The sequence below is a fragment of the Aspergillus oryzae genome, chromosome 3 (genome assembly GCF_000184455.2).
Source record: "Aspergillus oryzae RIB40 DNA, chromosome 3".
Lineage (NCBI taxonomy): Eukaryota > Fungi > Ascomycota > Eurotiomycetes > Eurotiales > Aspergillaceae > Aspergillus > Aspergillus oryzae.
Window position 1 is genome coordinate 1,509,631 of NC_036437.1, and position 17,567 is coordinate 1,527,197.

A 17,567-nucleotide genomic window follows, 5' to 3' on the forward strand; every position below is an offset into this window, starting at 1 on the left:
CCATCACGGGTTATTGCATACCAACAAGCCTACTACAGGACTATCACATAAAGTTGGTACTATTCTAGGCCTCTTTCCATTTGCCAAGTCAACGTCTCAATGGGGCTTTGGTCTATCGCCTGAAAGACAAATCGTTTCCTTTGTTCGATAACAAAATGTGTTTGACGAACATTATATACGGAATAAAAGCAAGTTCCCCTATCTTACTAAACAACTATACATCTCAGACCCTGTAAGTGCATTCTTAAGGCAAATACTAGCTTCTGAAGCTTTAATATTTCTAAACTTTAGTCCCTTCAACTTGTTAGCTTTCACGGGTATCCTCCATCCCAACCTGGTCAACTGGTTCTTATATCCCAGTACCTTGTACCACGCACGACATATTCCCATATTCCTTAGTGTTATGGTGTTGTCGAAGCATAAAATATAAGCTGTTTACTAACTGAGCATAAAGAGATGGATATGCCCTCCGTTCTGCTATATAAATATATTTCTGGAAGAAAGCTAATATGAGATAAACTCAACCTTGTTAGGGCTGCCCTCGGGTCCTTCAATACTCAGGAACTCTCATAAGATAGTATAATGTCCCTCAAGCTATGATATTTCTCTGATGGACGTTTTCGTTGGCTATGAGTGTCCAAAGTATACAAATGCATTGATTGATAATGCACGTGCACAGACCAAGCAGCCGATAAGCTCCATACGTCAACCGACACCGCCTTCCCTTCTCTTCTTTCTATTCTCACCAACTGCATCAATCAGCGTAAAGCTACAGCTAAGGTATGACACCCTTTCCCGTCCTAATTTGGGTCTCTTGCAGGCTTCCGTGAGTTGAAACATGCGATGCTAATTCTCGATTGCAATTGCGCCCAAAGACAGTCATGAGCGACCGATCCACATCCACACCGCAGCGCGGTCCATCCCCGTCCAAGCCACGACCGAAATGCACGCTCCCCCCCGAGAAGGTCTTCTCAATTCAAATAGGAACCGAGCTCTTCCGTGTCTCGGGAGCTTCGATAGCCTCCGATGGTCAGTGGCTCTCCGGTCTCAGTGACTGATCCCCGCTAAAGTCTTGGAGCTCCGTCCTATTTCTCTCAATTCTTCGAGGAGCAGATGCTCCAGACACCCGACGGCTCGAAAATCAGGACACTGTACATTGATCGCGATCCGAACACGTTTAAAGCGATCGCAAGACATCTACAGGGTAGGCGGACATTGTGGCATTGGACTGGACTCGGTGTTGACATTCTCGTCCTATGCGACAGGCTATCATATTCGGCCCAAAGACGGCACGGAGTTTGTACAATTCTTCGCTGATGCGCAGTTCTATAGTTGTACGTCTATCGCATTTACCTGGGATCTCAGAATCCGTGACTAATCCGTATTGATGATAGTGCCCCGGCTCATCTCTCAGCTCTTCGAATCCGAGATCTTCATTCAAATCGGTGATAAGGATTTCCAAATCCCGCGCGACATCTTCTCCAGTCCGGGCGACTCCCCGAACTTCTTCTCCCTAGGCTTCGGTGCCTTCTTTGCCTCCCCCACTGAGATCTTCCCCGGACTAAATCGTCACGGCCTTTTACGTCCCCCAGCCATTGTCCCTCCAAGCGTGCCCAATCGATCGGGAGAAGTTTTCGCGCAGCTCCTTCATCTCTTGCGCGGATACCCGTTGGAAATAAAGAATGAAACGCACCGCGCCGAGCTGCTACGTGATTGTCGCTACTTTCACCTGCGCGGGTTAGAGCAAAAGTTGATTCCACACCATATCAGTTTCAATCCGATCCGACAACGATCGGAAATCGTCGTCCGCTTGGAGGATGTGCGCCGCTCAGGAGTTAGCGTTGCCCACGACTCAATCCCGTCTAGCGGCTGGGTCACGTACTCGCGCCCGTTCGTCGATGAGGAGACATACGACCTGATTCTTGAGATCGGGGATGAAACCACCATCGTCGACCTTGACACCAAGCATGTTGAATTCCTGAACTCGACTAAGGCGCGCTTCTCCAGCTTGCAGCAGATTATAACAGGAAAGGTAAACCCAGGCTTGTCAGAAGGTCAATCCACCAAGGTGTCAATTGAACAAGACACGGACATGATCGTCGACGGACAAGCCCGCTACCTCGAAGGCATCGGACATGGATCGGAAGAGGCAGGTGTGTCGCAACCTGCGGCCAAGCGCAGACGAGTGGAAGGGTCATCAAATGAGGGCAGACGGTATATCGTTCGGAATGGCCATTGGCGTCTGCGTTTCCATCCTAATGCCACCGGCGACATACTAGAGTTCACCCTGGTAGCGGTGAAACTAGATGCATATACAGAGCAACGGAGTCGGAATCATACACGGGCGTTTCTGGGATCTTAGCACTGATATACCATTGAATGATTACATGGATTATCTTCCATTCTCATCCAGCGACACTGTCATACATTTACTATACCACATTTGAGGAAGATAACAACCATACTCAAGTCAAACATCCACCCAACCTCCCTATGGAGTGCCTCTTAATCAACACCACAAAAGACCAGTATTACACCTTACTACACATCCCACTCTACAACTGCCACCAAGTCCCCTACAAAAGCACTTGGAGAATCTCAACCATCGTAACCCAAAAACCCAACGGAGAAGAAAAGAAAAGAATCAATAATCACGTTCCTCTCAATCAACCCCATTATGAATACAAACAAGAAACCCACCCCCAATCAACACCGAACAAACCCCTATAAAACCCATCCCTCATCATCACCATGATAATCACGAATTACTACTACCCACCCACAGAACGCACAAACAGAAGGAATCCCAATCACCCGAATCACTATAACACTCAACCAACCCCTTCAGAATCATCAACCCCCCCTCCGCATACTCGTCATTCCACGGCTTCAATCCATAGCTGAGGAGAAAGTTCGTCCATCCGCCGTAGGACTTGACGATGGATCGTTCCTGGGGTAAGAGGGGTGGTTCTAGTGGTTTATCTCTAATCAATTGGTTTTCTTTGGAGGTTTCTTTGGAGTTATCTTTGGGAGGCTGGGGTGATGATAATGAAGAGAGAGGGTTAGACGTACGGAGGCAGTCACTTGAGGGCATTTTGGATGCTTGAGTTTCTTTTTGGGTTGTTTCTGATATGAGTTGGTTATGTTTTGTTGATTTGAGTTAGATTTATGGGGGTCGAGTTGGTTGGTTGGTGATGTGAGGATGGTGTTTGGTGGTTGTATTTGTAGTATGGAGGGTTTGAGGTTAGGTCTTGCCTTGGTTGGGGGAGGATGTGCATACAGGGCAAACATGGGGTTGGTACTTTTTGATGTAGAGGTTGTTTGTATCTTTTGGGTATAGGAATGGGTTGATGAGGGTGAGAACGTTGTGTTTGGTACAGATACTTGGATTGTCGGGGACTGCTTTAGAACGTAGTGAGGATGTAGTAACATTATTTACAATGCGAAGTTATTCTCTATCATGATAAGATGGTCTGTTTAGCAGATATACATGGATGGTTGGGGTAAGGTAGATTGATTGCCAGGTCTAGTCGGAGAAGCCTGCCCATTCGTCTTCATCATCTTCGTCTTCGCCATCGTCATCCTCACTCTTGTCTTCATGTCCATGTTGAGGGTCCTCCACTTTTCCAGCTAGACTCTCGTCCCTCACGAATCCAGCAACGAAGAATCCGCCCAGACCCTCGTCATCGCCAGGCCAACATCTCAAGCAACCCTCCAACACTTCATCGGAAAGGTCAACCTTGAGCTCGGCGCCCTGTGTACCGTCCTGTGTCTCGCTGTCACCGGAACCCCGGCTTTCAGTCCGGACACCCCTATGCTTCCACGTCCTCAATCCCTCCGGCTGCTCATTCCGACGCATAATCCTCCATCCACGCCGCTTGGCCACCTCAGACGTCAAAAGCCGCTCGACAACCGACTCATTCTCAGTCAGATGAATTGAACAAGTACTGTACGTAATTCGCGTAGCAGCCGGAAACGACATCGCATGCTCCACAATGCGGGTCTGCAGATTCGACAACTTCGTCAACCGCTCCAGGTCCAAATGCGTACTGGCCATCTCATTCTCATCCGTAGCCGATATCGACACCGACCCATCAGCAGCGTCCCCAGCTTCATCCTGTCCCCTCTTCCTCTTCTTGCCCTGCTTCTTCCTCTCTTCCGCCGGCGACACCGGAAGAACAAACTTCGGAACATCATCGCGCCCAATAATCCCACTCCCCGAACAACTCGGATCCAGCAACAACGCAGAAACCTTCTCGAACCTCTCATCCTCGGGATCCAGCGCCAAAAAATCCTGCCCAGGAAGTACCGTCGTAAAGTGATCCGCGCCGGCCGCCGAAACCATCTTCTGGAGCGTCTTCGCGCGCACCTGCGACGCATCCATCGAAATAATCCGCTGTCTCGGCTTCTTCCTCTTCTCATTCTTGCATAGCAGCGACGCCAAATGCGTCGTCTTATTCCCCGGCGCAGCACACCCATCTACCAAATCCCCACCACTCCACACACTCCCCTCCCCGAACAACAGATAGGCGGGAAAACAAGACGCTTTATCCTGCAAGATGATCTCCCCATTCTTATACGCCGGGGTAGCCGTGAAATCCACCCCGGGCGCCACAGCAACCAAATCCGGGATATTAGAGTCGACGTAGATCCTCTTTGTATCGTCCTTAACCGCCAGCTCCGACAGCGCATTGACCCGTTTATACGACGCAAAGGTACTCTCGAATTGTTTCTCCGCCGTCGTGCGCACGTTATTAATCCGTATCCATCGCGGGTAAAACGCCGCCGACCCCAGCGGCTGTTTCTCCTTCTGCACGGCGTCCTTGAGTTGCTCGACAGATGCGCATCCGCGGCGCACGCGCGCCTTGATGAATTCACCCTTTAGTCGCGTCTTATGGCGCTCGATGGCCTGGCGGATGGGATGCGAACTTGGCGCCGCGATGCCATTTTTCGCGAGAAGGTGGTCGTGGACCAGCAGGAGAGCGAGAAGTGGTGTGAGCTAGAATTTTCCGTAGAGATTAGATCACTTGCGTCAGTCAGCCGGGATAATTATCAATGCATTATCCGGTTCCCTGCTCCCGATTGCTGCTTTCATGGGAGGGCAGGGGAAGTAGAAAAGGATAGACGAACCTTGGGCTCGAGTTTCAGGATGCCGGCGTTGTCGATGACTTCCTTGAGGACGGTGTCCCATTTCGAGGCTTCGATAGTTAGGGCGTAGATTTGCGCGGGGTTGGCTTTGATGTTTCGGGCATTGTAGATGCGGGATTTGAAGGAACCGCCGGTTGGGGAGGGACTGGTTAGGATCTTGACGGCGTCGTAGTAGAGGGACATTTTTTGGTTGGCGCTCTTTGGAGAGCTTTTCGTGGTTGGTTGGGAGTACTTTTTTTTGCGATGGATGAAATGGGAAAGATGTTTGCTTTGTTTGCAGCTGTTATCAGTTACTTAGTTCGGTGGATGGATGAAGTAGAACTGTCAGTAGACAAAGTTTAATCTGATTTATTTACGTTGATCTTCACTCTGGAGATGATAACCAGGGAATTGAGTTTGTAGATATATCAAGATTATCCGAATGTGCTGATGGTGCATGCAAGGAATGGCCATATGTATCAGCCTATCCACACCATTAACCTTCCTTATCTCCGCATCTCCAAAGTAAATTGTTCTATATCTATTATCCGACACCACGTACCCTTCCATTGACGACTAATATACACTAGGTTCTCTAATAGCGATCTAGATAACTCTCCGCTCTAATCCACACCATGAAAGCAAACCCTAGTAAGTGATCAACTCACCACCAGCATCATAAACCAAAAGATCTATCGCATTCTGCTACACAAGAGAGCAAGAATGTCCGATAGATGAGCGATATGAGATGGAGAGGGAGAGGGAGAGAAAGCCCGGACGCGAATATTCGGCTCGTTCCGCTGCCGCATACGCCCCATAAGGTTCTTGCGCAGTCGAAATGGATGAAGGACGAGCTGTGGGAAGATCACAAGGGTTGCGGTGGCGATGAATATGAGGGATGGGGGTGGGAAAGTTGGTGGGAAATTGGTTAAAGGCTTACATTGGCGGTTAGAGTTTAAGACGGACCAAAGCTTGGGGGCGGGTGGAGAGCGGATTGAGCATGTTGGATTGTGGAAGAGAGTACAGTTTAAGTGATTCGGGGGTTGGGTATATATTATACTACAGTTTACACATGGATAGACGTAGCTGATAGATTCTTGTATTGCATTACCAACACCTGTATTACCATAAGATCCTTCCATAGCGCCAGATAATAAATCGTAAAAGATCGCCGTGCATAAGCAACATGACGGGGTATCCAGTAAGAGAGCAGAACGAAGATTAGAAAGAACAACCCCCCGTTTCTATGACGATCGAGTGGCAGCGAGCTGAACGCCGGAAGAAGAAAGCCATAAGCCGTAAAGTGAAAACCAGATCCGAACTCCGTGCAAGTAACCGAAATGCTAAATCCAGACGGGACGCCGAAGCGAAAGCCAGTATGTTCTAGAACGCGTGTATGTAGAGCAGGTCTGCGAAAGCAGATGCGGCAAAAGAGTGGGATCGATGGCACCGAAGTGCATCGACAGCATGTCTCAAATGTTTTGAGTCGATTAGAAGGTGCTCCAGTTCCAGCCCCGAGGGATGCTGGCAGCAATCTCAGTGCTCTGGCCCAGCATCGCAGCGAGTGCCTTCCGAGATTCCTCGTCGATGTTGTCCACGTGCTCGGGGGTCTCCTCGGCCACTTCCTCAGTCTTCGTGTTCTGTGCGTCGATCTGGGTCTGGATCTTGTTGAGACGCTCGCTGCGCGACTCCTCCCAGCGCTGGAAGGCAAGCCAACACAGGTCGCATGCCCGAGAGGGGACGCCTTCCGGGTGGAAGCGAGCATCCTGGTCGAGAGGCACGATGTGGGGAGTGTGAGAAGAGCAGAAGACATGACCGCAGTGGCGGCAGTGATGGCGACGAAGGAAGAGACCGAAAGAGGAGCGGCATGTGGGCGAGTCACAGCTGGGCGAGGCTGAGTCCGCCTGTTGTATCTCTGTTAGCCACTGCTTTGATGTAAGGTTGAACAATGGGAGGCTCAACCCGGTCGGTGACATCAGATCACGCCATAATTCGCGATCCGATGATCCACGCGACATCCAGAGCCGCGCGCACGTCATACAGGCCATATAAAGCACACGCGACCCCAGAGCGATCGGGCTTTGCTTCTCAAGGTATGGGTCTCTCGATTAGAACGTACCTTCCAGTGCTCTCTCGTAGGAAGACCAGTGACTTCACCAAGATGCTCATGTTTCATCCATTCATCCTGGGCTAACTTGCTGATTCCATCGCTCACCGCACTCTCGATGGTGGAACGACGGGTCAGGGCCGGCTGGGGTTCCTCGCTGCCGTCATTCAAGCTGTCGAGGGAACCATGAACACTGCGAGGGGGGGAAGGAGGAGAAGCCTTCTGAGGGCGCTCGGTCGGGCGCAGGGCAGCGGGAACATAGAGAGGTCCCTTGGGTGGACGCAGTTGACGGGTCTGCAAGGGCAGATACTGCTGACGGGGGGAAGTAGGAGAGTTACTGGCGGTGTTCACCGGGGACGGGTTGCCATACACCGAGATCGGGTTGGCAGGAGTTGTGGTGGCGGTGAGAACGTGAGTAGCCATGTTAACGTTTCGGTCAGATCACGAGATATCAAGTTGTGGTTGTTGTTCAAGAGTGGTGGAGGGAGAGAAAGATCGATAAATAAGATCGCAGGTGGAGAGAGCAGCAGAAAGTCGTCGTAATCGAGGTATCGTGGATATTATTAGTCTGACAATGGCAATCACAAGTGAATCTTTAGATCTGGAGTGGTGAATGGCGTAAGGTTGAAGTGAACCACTGAATTATTGCAAGTGGCAACCCAGATCGATGACGCTGTGAATGTCCCGAAAGTGTGGGGAGTTTGTTCGGCGGGAAGTATATTGGGTTTGGAAAGGAAGATAGTGTGGGAGATATAGTTCTCGGAAGCGTTGACAGTGGCAAATAGTTGCGTATTATAGACAAGATATGTCCAGTCGAGGAAGAGGGGAGAGATAAGGGATGTAAAAGGGCAGAGAAACTGCAACGATAATGATAGTGGGGAGAGGGGAGGGGGAACCATTAGACTTAAAAGTCCTCTTCTCGTGCGAAAGCAACCAGACAATGGAGATTAAAATAAAATCAACCCAGGCGAGGCGAGGTAGAGCACTGACTTTGGACCTGGACCCGGGACGATTTTGCCATGCGTCGGTGGAGCAGAAGATAAAATCACTAGTGTCCTTTTAACTATACTTCGATTATTATTGGCGTTCCCCATGTCTGCGGATGAAAGAAAATACAACCATAAATCAGATACAGTCATAATAATTACCAGAATAATAATACTAATACTAATAATAATTATAATTATAATGATAATTATAATAATAATAATTAATTATTATTAAATTCATTTGACGAAAACCCTCCCCTCCGGCCACCCAGGCAAGACCTTCCCCAGCGTGGTAAGGTCGATGAAACTAGAAAGTCCCGAAGAAATGTAAGCGAGTGGAGCCCCTTTTTGGAGATCCTCGTCCAGTCGTTGCATCTCCATCCGTGCAGTCCATTCATCATTACTTCACCGATAACATTCTTTGCCTTGTTTTGTATAGATCATGATTCCCCCCCCCCCCCCCTTGGAGTTTTTCTTTGTTTTTCCAGATCGTTTTTGATGTAAGAATGATGAACCAGTCCAAAGGATCGTCGTATTTCCTCTTTGCTGTTCCCTTCGGGTAACGATATTCGTCCACACGAGTCTCTCTCTTCCGGTCGTCAAGGAAAGATTCCGATGGGGGCAGCCACACGCTAAACCACATTCGGAACGGTATTTTGCCGAGGAAGTGGAAGGAAAGGATGGCCGTTTCTGGTTGGGCGGGATTCCGCCGAGCTTCAACTCCCTAGTAATCTAATCAGGGAGGATTTTCCGTAATGTAGGACTTGGTTCCTCCGTCCCTCAATTAAAGTCCCCGAGACAAATATGATCCATACGTCTAGGAATTTATAATAATTCCGTTGGGATTATTTAATTTAACTACGTATATGGAGTATATTGGTTTTGATCAGACAATCCTAAATTTCCGGATGAATTCTGTAGTATCTACAAAGAATAAAAGGAAGTAAAGGAAGTCAAATGAAGGATGAACGGGTCGTACAGCAGATGCAACTCGGATCCCAGGAAATGGAATCCCTTTTTCCCGAAAACAACTAAAAAAGTCATGATGACAACACTTCCGATCCTGGCTCCAATCCCTGTCCCTCCTTTCTTGACCGCTTTTTACCTAAAGCATACCATCTTTCCAATCGTACATTCCCTGGAAATCCTTCCATCGATCGTTAATGATGCTATAGTATGATAGTATGGTCGTCTTACCCAGGTATCCCTCTGTGGCAAGAGAGCGTGATGGCTTTCCCCTTTGAGGGCCATCCACACACACACTCCACTTTTCAGATAGATCATGTTATTATCTACTTAGTCGTCTCCTTCGAGAAGTATAAAGATAGTCCAAATGAAGTAATGTTATTTGTCGTGACGCCTGTCCCACCGCTTACCGTCCCGGTTACCCCATCACCATGATTGATTAGAGGTTGAGGCGGATCACCAACTCCAAGCCGCCACCGGCAAATCAGGTGAAAGCCAGTCACGGCGAGTGTCCGGTGTGCAGGAAAACGGATCCGCGAACCGAAATTACCTCCGCAATGATTGGCCTAGGCAAGCGAGAGAGTCCTACATCGGGGACTCCACATCCTGACGTCGGACCCACGGCTCAGCCTGACCGAAGGATTGGAGACAGGCTTTACTCTGTCGGGAAGAGTTCACGAGACAACCTACCTCGATCCCGTCGTTGCACCAAACGCCTCCCCGAATCACACCCGATGCTACCTTTTCTGCCCACTTTGGATGATACTCTTCGAAAATATTGGTATGTCGTACTACCGTCAGATGGAATCAGGATGGATGAAGGTGAATACGAAAAGGGAAAGAATCGAGTCAGTCATATCCCTTGCGACAAACACAGGATGGCGGTGAAATTCTCTACGGTTGTCCTACCCAAGCCTATTCATTCCTCGTCCTGTGATAGTATGAGGATCGTCTTGCTTGCGACCAGTTGGTCCAAACGGGACAGTTCGCGAAAAAGCAAAGGGCACCGATTGGAGCGAGTTCCCACTTGAGTTAGTCTACGAGATGAAAGATAACGCTAACGGTGTGGAAACCAATCAATCGAAGCGGGTCCCCTCTTGGCTCGCCTCCGGATTGGAGGCCTCCTCATCTTGTTATCGCCAGTCTCTCATTGGTGGGCATGCATTCACCACGCTACGATTGGCCAGTGCTTCCGTGTCGTTCCTCGAGGTCAGCACGGACAGACGCCGAAGTGAAATTGAAACCTCGATCTGTCTCCTCCTCCTCGGGGCAAAAAGTGCCCCAGTCTCCAACGCCTTCCCTCGAGGGAGATTATGTAACGAATATACGGTGACCTTCCTGCCTCGGGCCCACTCCCGACGGCCTCTGGACTGAACCCGGTTAGCCCTGCCGTAACTTCTACCTCGGCCATTTGATTTCCCTGGTCTCAAATGTCAGCCAGATGAGACGTTGATGCGACCTTGCCAGTATCCCTGTCTAGTGTCCTGCGTCCTGATGCGCCCTGATTGGGACAGTCCGGAAGGCCACCAACCACCGACTTTTCCCATGGTCCCGAATATTCTAGCACCCGAGTCTAAATGGCTACGCCTGTAAGACATCCGCGGACTTACATATGCTTGTGTCGTGCCGGCCGTATGCCCGGGATCCAGCCCGGTCTGGAAGGCGACCCCTGACAAAGCAGATCCGACAATGACAATGGAGAAGATGGCTATGCATCTCTCGTCTACCCTATCTGGATCTGTATATTCTCGAAATACGATAAGGTAAATCTTAAAATTTATCCGGGATCAATAATGTCGAGGCCGTACTATGTACTACTATAGTAAGGGAGAACAGCTGTTTACTCAAAACAGCAGAACCACAACAACCTCCCCAAAGCGTACCTGAGACGATGGCACCTGTGACCCCGGGATCCTTCCATTCCCCTTCCATTCCTGTTCCATAAAAGATGAACCAAAACAACAGAAAAGAAAAACCCGGAACCACACTATGGATAATTACGGAGTAGTTGAAATAACTTACTCAATAACTAATGATCGAACCATGGTTCACCGTCCTCCAAGCGCCCAATCACGGCGCACAGGATGGGAACTGCCGTCGATCGCCTCCCAGAAGGGCAATTTTGAAGAAGATTCGACATGACCTTCTATTGAACATTGGAAAGCTTAATCCCGTGAGCGGTCAACGAAGAAAGTTCGCCGTTGAGAGTCCACTTGTCAACTGAGTGCCCTTTCGGTCGGTAACCGCGGGAATGTGCAATGGATCCTCTAATGAGACGAGGGATGATTATGCTTCCCATTCTTTGGAGACGGATCCACTGATTGACCGTTGTGAGCGGTGAGGGAACACGACAGAGGTCAATTCATCTGCAAAATGAACACCGTGTACTCCATCCATTACCTTCACTCAGTTAGTCTGTAGATCCTCTCAACAGATTGTTTGTGTGGTGAACTCGTGAGAGGCACACGGGATCGAAAATCGGGTCAAGACTCCAAAAGATTTTGCGAGATTGTCCCGAGACTCCGGATCAATAGGTGGAAGACCATTCATCCGGACTCTCGGGTTCGTGTTCTTCCCAAGATCCTCGACTTATTTTTAGCCTTCGGTTAAGAGAAGAGATATACGTATACCGACCGTCTCGACGACAGCATACCATCCACATTTCTTCACCCATGTAACTATGTAACTCCTACTCTAAATATCCAGCTGAAACTGAGTCCAACAAAAGGTAAAACAAAACAATCCCCGTTTTCAGATCGACGTTACATCTTCCGTCGATCTCCTACTCCCAGACTAGCCTAGTTGGCCGGTTTAGGGTTATCTCACTTTCCCTGCAAGGGGTGACCCTAACGAGTTGCATGAAAGAAAGCGTGGCTTTTTCTTGGTTTTTTCTTTTTGTGCATCTTCTTTGTTTCGATCTCGGTCGCAACTGTCGTGCAACCCTTTCACCAGCTTAAGCTTTGGGGCTAGTGCTTGCGAGGAGAAAGGTTCAGGGATGGCTCTGTTTTTAGCTACAGTCGAAGCCATAATGGTTGTGAATACGGAGTAGATTCAGTATGTACGCCTGCAGCCATTCAGGGGTCATATGGTCATGTGGAATAGGAGGATCTACTTTCTGGGGCGACGATCATTGATAGCGTTGAGAGTTGCTTTGTTCTGTGGAGAGCTAGTTGGTCTTGGTAGGTTCGCTTTGTTCGCTTGGGGTTTTATATATCGGAACACCACGTGCGCGTATGCACGACCATATGGGACGGTTATAGGGGGCTAGAACTATTGATTTGTAGAGGTCGTGCTTTGAATAGTTTGGATTGATCATATTGATGCGACTAGCTCGTCAAACTATATATTCATTATTGAGGCTCAGAGATGTGGTCCAAGAGACAACTGCGCCCCGAATTACCGCACTTCTTGACATGGTCTGCATTCCGCTAAATTACTTCCAGTCAATAATTCGACACGTAGCGGTGAAGTCGGGCGTCGAATATGTCTAGTATTTCGTAAAACTATCTATCAGGACGATTTAGTAGACATTTATGTGACTAAATAAAGAACACCGGTTTCTTCGATCTAATAGTACAACGGTCAGATATTACAAAATAAACTTTGTCTTCAATGGACAACCTGGTGAGCTTTCGAAACGTATCATGCATTCTGGATCCTGCGTGAGTATATGTAGAGGTATATCAACAGGGGCACAATTGAGTAACCACACGAACGGAGAAGATTGGAAACTCTCCAAAAACACCAAGAGCCTTCTCCACCTTCATTCTGTACTCTGAGATTCAACAGCGAGCGCAAAGATCTGCTGCAAAAAGGAATGGTTGTGCATGTGCTGTATCCCCGTCAAATGTGTGCATAGTATCTCCATGACACGGCTTGTTTGTCGGAGACCCGTAGTTATCGTTTCCAGACCTTCTGTGTAAACATCGTTAATCTTGACACTATCCACAACCTATAACAGAACACGCAATAACCTCAAAGCACACAAAATCCCCGATGAGAGCGATCGAAATGCCAACCAAACGACCAAAGCAACCCATGCTGCACAAGAAACTGGCAAATCCATGAGACCAGCTCTCCATGCACTTTCTGCACAACAACAACCACCGAGTATGTCTGGGACACCAATACCGTTCACATTGATGCCCAGCTAGAGCACATTCGCCACTTTTTGCAGTTGACTGAACCACAGGTATGATGGGGTACCACTGCTTCAGTGGCGGATTGTGTGAATTCTGCTGAAATCTCGCGAGCAGCCTCTGCATCACATCGAATACAATCGATGGCAGGTAGGAAGATGGGGGGAGTTTTAAGACGTTGCCACGTGTGCATAGCAACAATCTAAGATGAGCAAGACATCGAGATGATCCGAATCAGGGATGACCTGGGTGTCTTTGACATTGTTGAGCAGATAGCTGTCTGCATTGAGTGTTTTCTTCGCTTCCCTGGTTTCAGCGAAGGTAAAGCTTTTATTTCTCGGCATTCTATGGCCCGCATAATGCAAGATGGTTGGTTTCAGACTTGGCTTTGGATTTTCCGACAAGCTCGAGGAGGGCTCGTTGGAATGTGCGTGTGGGATAGCTCTTCGTTCGCCCTTGCATAGATGGTTCATACTCAACCAAGGTGATGCCGCCATATAGTAAGGAAGTGAAGAACTATATCACATGATGCGTTTGTGAGTGTCATTTGACTGTTGGTTGATTTTTTGAATGAGATCGATACTCTCCGGAGTATGAAGGATCACTCTTCCCCTGCGAGTATCTTCCAGAGATTCTTTTTGCGATTGATTGTCATGGTCACAAAATCGTTCAAACATTCCTTGTTGTTCACTGCGTTGATCGGGAGTAGGACAGTATTTGATCCGATATTATCTCTTCGAACCTGAAGATTCCTATCCCGGTAACTTTTTGGAATACCGGTTGCAGTCCAGAGTTGATTCTCTGCTGCTAAGTTCAAAACCTTCTAGCAAATTTTAGTAAATCTGCCTTCGTTATGACAAGGTCTCTTTCATAGTGCCTCCCAGGGAACATATCTAAGTGGAAACGTATTTCATCCATGGTAACGGTAGTCGAGCCTTCGATCTTCCATCGGGAAACCTGATAGCCTCTTCCGTGGACAACCTCAAAGCTGAATGCATCCCCTTGATGTATTGTATCTTCATCCTGCTCTGATTCGATTTGACTGGCTCTTTTGCTTTTCCTTGTAGCTCAAGTTCCAGTGTCACCATCAGCTTGGTCAACTTGGTCTCACAGACACGGATTCCAGCAAATGCCGACTACTCCTTACTGGCAAATCCTCCTAGGTTATTCAACCATGGACTGGGGTTTGCTCCTGAGCTGGGATGCCCTTTTAATTCGAATATTCTGGTGGCCTGAAGTCTCCTGGACTTTCTTCTGGGCTGTGACTTGTTTCTGTTTCTGTTGAGTTCGACCCTTTGCTCGATGGGGACTTGCTTCAGTTGTTTTTGAGTTCGAATCTCAAGCTTGGTCTGGATAGCTTGGAAGCTACTTGTGACCCATTTAAGCAAGCTGGTTTGATTTAATCGCCAAATAGTATCACATACTATTCTGCGCGGTGAACAGTATTGTGGCCCTTCATCCTACTGAACAGGATTATCTATTTTCCTGTTCGCCAGCTTGAAATATATGCTGGGCAAGCATTCAGATTCACCAGCAGGATCCCTGGACAGCCGAGGTAGGAGGTGGTTCTCTTCGGTTGTTGGCTGTTAATATTCAGCACCAGTTGTAGTCTTAAGGGGAGGAAAGAGACTTACAATTAACTGTGGCCCGTGAATTGCTATAGATTGGCTCGCCATCAGGGATTCCACCATTGGTGATAGCCGGGAGTGAATCACGGGTTGCGCTGCTCATGAATAGGGTGTTGCTGGGGGTAGGTCGTTGTTTGGCTCGCAGATTGCAAGTTCCTATGCAGCAATGACTACATTGAGCCATCTGTCGAGATGTGAAATATTGAAGTGAAAATAGTGGTGGAGGGTGGCGAACCGAGTATCCAAGGAAATATAGCTAGAATGGAAGTATGGGTGTACACCTGAGGCTTGAAGTATTGGCAACAACCATAGGGCTTCCTCCTTCAACACCCAAACCTCTATTCTTAGCACCAGATACTCCACTGTTTGTAGAATTGCCTATACCGTGGAACATCTGCAGGTGCTAGAGGCCCATCCGTTCTCACTCACATAGTATTCATTTTGATATGCGCTCGATCTCTCCGCAAGATCTTGGCCACTTGGGACGTTCTGCCTCGACAACCAATCAGGTGCCACCCTGTGTATTCCTCGAAATCCTCCAAACTGAGACGTTCGACAAGAAGTTTGTGTTGTTATTTCGCTTTTCCGATACTTGTTGATCGTTCATTCTCTCGTCTACAGACATGACACAGTTTTGGCACAGAACTTGCCAATTTCTGCACTCCGATGTTGATTGAGGGACATTAAGATGCGGTGCATCTCAAAAGAGATGGGTCGAATTTGAAAGAATAACTCGATAATGGAAGCCAAGGAGTAAGGCATTGGATTAGGGCTATGAATGACTTCTCAAGGTCTTAACTTGCCCCCGAATGCAATGCTGTATGAAGTCGAATTCTATGTGAGACCATGTGAAGACTGCAGGCTGCCAGGCGATGTCATTCTCACTGTCTTCAAAAGAGTGCTTGTTGTTGATGTTATGAATGCGATAACCCTTGCTGCTTCATAGTCTGTGACCGTATCGTAGTAGCATCTGTTCCTCTGTTGCTAAATTGTTATATTCGTGAACTCAACAACGCAAATCCAGTAGGCCAAGTGAAGGCTACCTTAATGCCACCGTGACCTCTGTTCTAACTGTTTCTCCTTCCTCCCTTCCCCACGTTTACCACCTTCTCCTCCCTGCTTTGGTGCGTGTTTGCTTGACCCAAGTTCGGAGGCCATGGTTTGGTCGAACCCTGAACTAAAGCCCTTTCTGAATCAGCTCTCCGGTTTGGCTTTGATAAAGAGAAACAGATTTATCGAACCCTCGATCGGACCAGCCGTACAAATCAAGAGTAGCGTGTCATCAGGGACACGAGGAATGGTTAATAAATGTGACGCACTTACAGAGAGATTCGAAAAAATGAGAAGCGGAAACATCCATAACACTTCTCAGCTCTGAGCACAGGACCTCAATCTGACGAAAAACTATGCATGAGAGCGTAGTATCCTCTATAGACGATATATGGTTTGCATCTGGTCAAGAATGGTTCACCGAACGGGGCCCTACCTGTCGTACCTTACAGTCCGCACGCGTTGTAAGTCTTATGCTGGATCGCGTGACCAAGACGTCATTGGGTCTGATATTCCAGGTGGACTGGGCCATCGCAGAAGATGTCCGACGTGAGGTTGTAGAGTCTGGTTAGCAACGATCTCGTGTGAGAGTTGTCGCTGTGGTTCGTGCGAACTCACTCGCATATTCAGGGTCCTGTCTTGGGTCAATGCTAAAGGCGACGAGAGCATGTTTCCAGGGCCCACTTGTGAAGAAATGGATGTATTTTGATAGTTGGTTTGTACTCTCTCTCGACGACAGGCCATGTCATTGTCGCCTCCCTGTCTTGAAATTACCGTTCGGGAATAAGGTCGACCAGTGACCGGGGATCAACTTCAGGGGAAGGTAAACGTCGACCTTTGCCCCCACCACCATGGCCGCCTCCCCGTGGCCACCATGGGCCATCCTCGTTGTTGCATATAACGGTAGCTGCCGCTAAAACAAGATGGTTAGGGCAATAATTGCCCACTACCACAGGGTTGAAGTTGACCTGGTCTTGCGGCGGCCATACTTGTCACGACTTGGGACGGACGGGTCCCTGTGGTAGGCGTGAGCAAGCTTTCGGCTGATAAATTGGTGGGACATAATGAAATCATGAACTCGCAGCTGTGGAAGGCATCAACCCTGCACACGGCGATATTCCTGTGGTCGAGAGCGAGAGGTTGAGTGTGTGGATAGCCCAGTACGATTGTATACTCCCGGAACTGGTAAGTTATACAACTGTCAAGGTCCCGTTCCTTTACAAAGTTCAAAGTTTGTACTATCGTATAAAGGGTGTTAGCCTGGCGATCTTCTAAGACACGAGATAAGAATTCGCTTCCTTAGTGAACTCACATGTAGCTAGATGAAACAACATCATCTCTCGATGCAGATGCCATTGCACATTCGGTTCAGGTGTCAATGTATTCATATGTGGGATCATGGCTCCAATTATCTGGATGGTTCGTTCAGTCTGTCCGTCGGTTTGAGGATGGTAGGCAGTCGAATAGCTCACTTCGCCATTGGCTGTTGGAACATGCCCGTCCAAAATCCGACATGAATCTCGCATTGCGGTCAGAGATACACTGGTCATTCTCTAAGCCA

General features: G+C 48.4%; 3 protein-coding genes across 3 annotated transcripts; 1 reads left to right on the top strand and 2 right to left on the bottom strand.

Annotated features, from left to right (window-relative positions):
* Positions 1-782: 782 nt before the first annotated feature.
* AO090023000573 (uncharacterized protein) lies at positions 783-2,362 on the top strand (the record flags this gene model as incomplete). The annotated part of the gene is made up of 4 exons (XM_023235664.1): positions 783-826; positions 1,071-1,204; positions 1,266-1,334; positions 1,395-2,362. The coding sequence occupies 4 exons, from the start codon at positions 783-785 to the stop codon at positions 2,360-2,362; spliced, it is 1,215 nt and encodes a 404-aa protein (XP_023090666.1).
* Positions 2,363-3,526: 1,164 nt separating this feature from the next.
* Positions 3,527-5,331, bottom strand: AO090023000574 (rRNA (cytosine-C5-)-methyltransferase RCM1; the record flags this gene model as incomplete). Its single annotated transcript, XM_001821057.1, has 2 exons — positions 3,527-4,999; positions 5,131-5,331. The coding sequence occupies 2 exons, from the start codon at positions 5,329-5,331 to the stop codon at positions 3,527-3,529; spliced, it is 1,674 nt and encodes a 557-aa protein (XP_001821109.1).
* A 1,017-nt stretch (positions 5,332-6,348) lies between these two features.
* On the bottom strand, positions 6,349-7,657 carry AO090023000576 (uncharacterized protein; the record flags this gene model as incomplete). Its single annotated transcript, XM_023235665.1, has 2 exons — positions 6,349-6,510; positions 7,247-7,657. 2 exons carry the CDS (start codon positions 7,655-7,657, stop codon positions 6,349-6,351), a joined length of 573 nt encoding a protein of 190 aa, XP_023090667.1.
* Between the last annotated feature and the right edge of the window lie 9,910 nt (positions 7,658-17,567).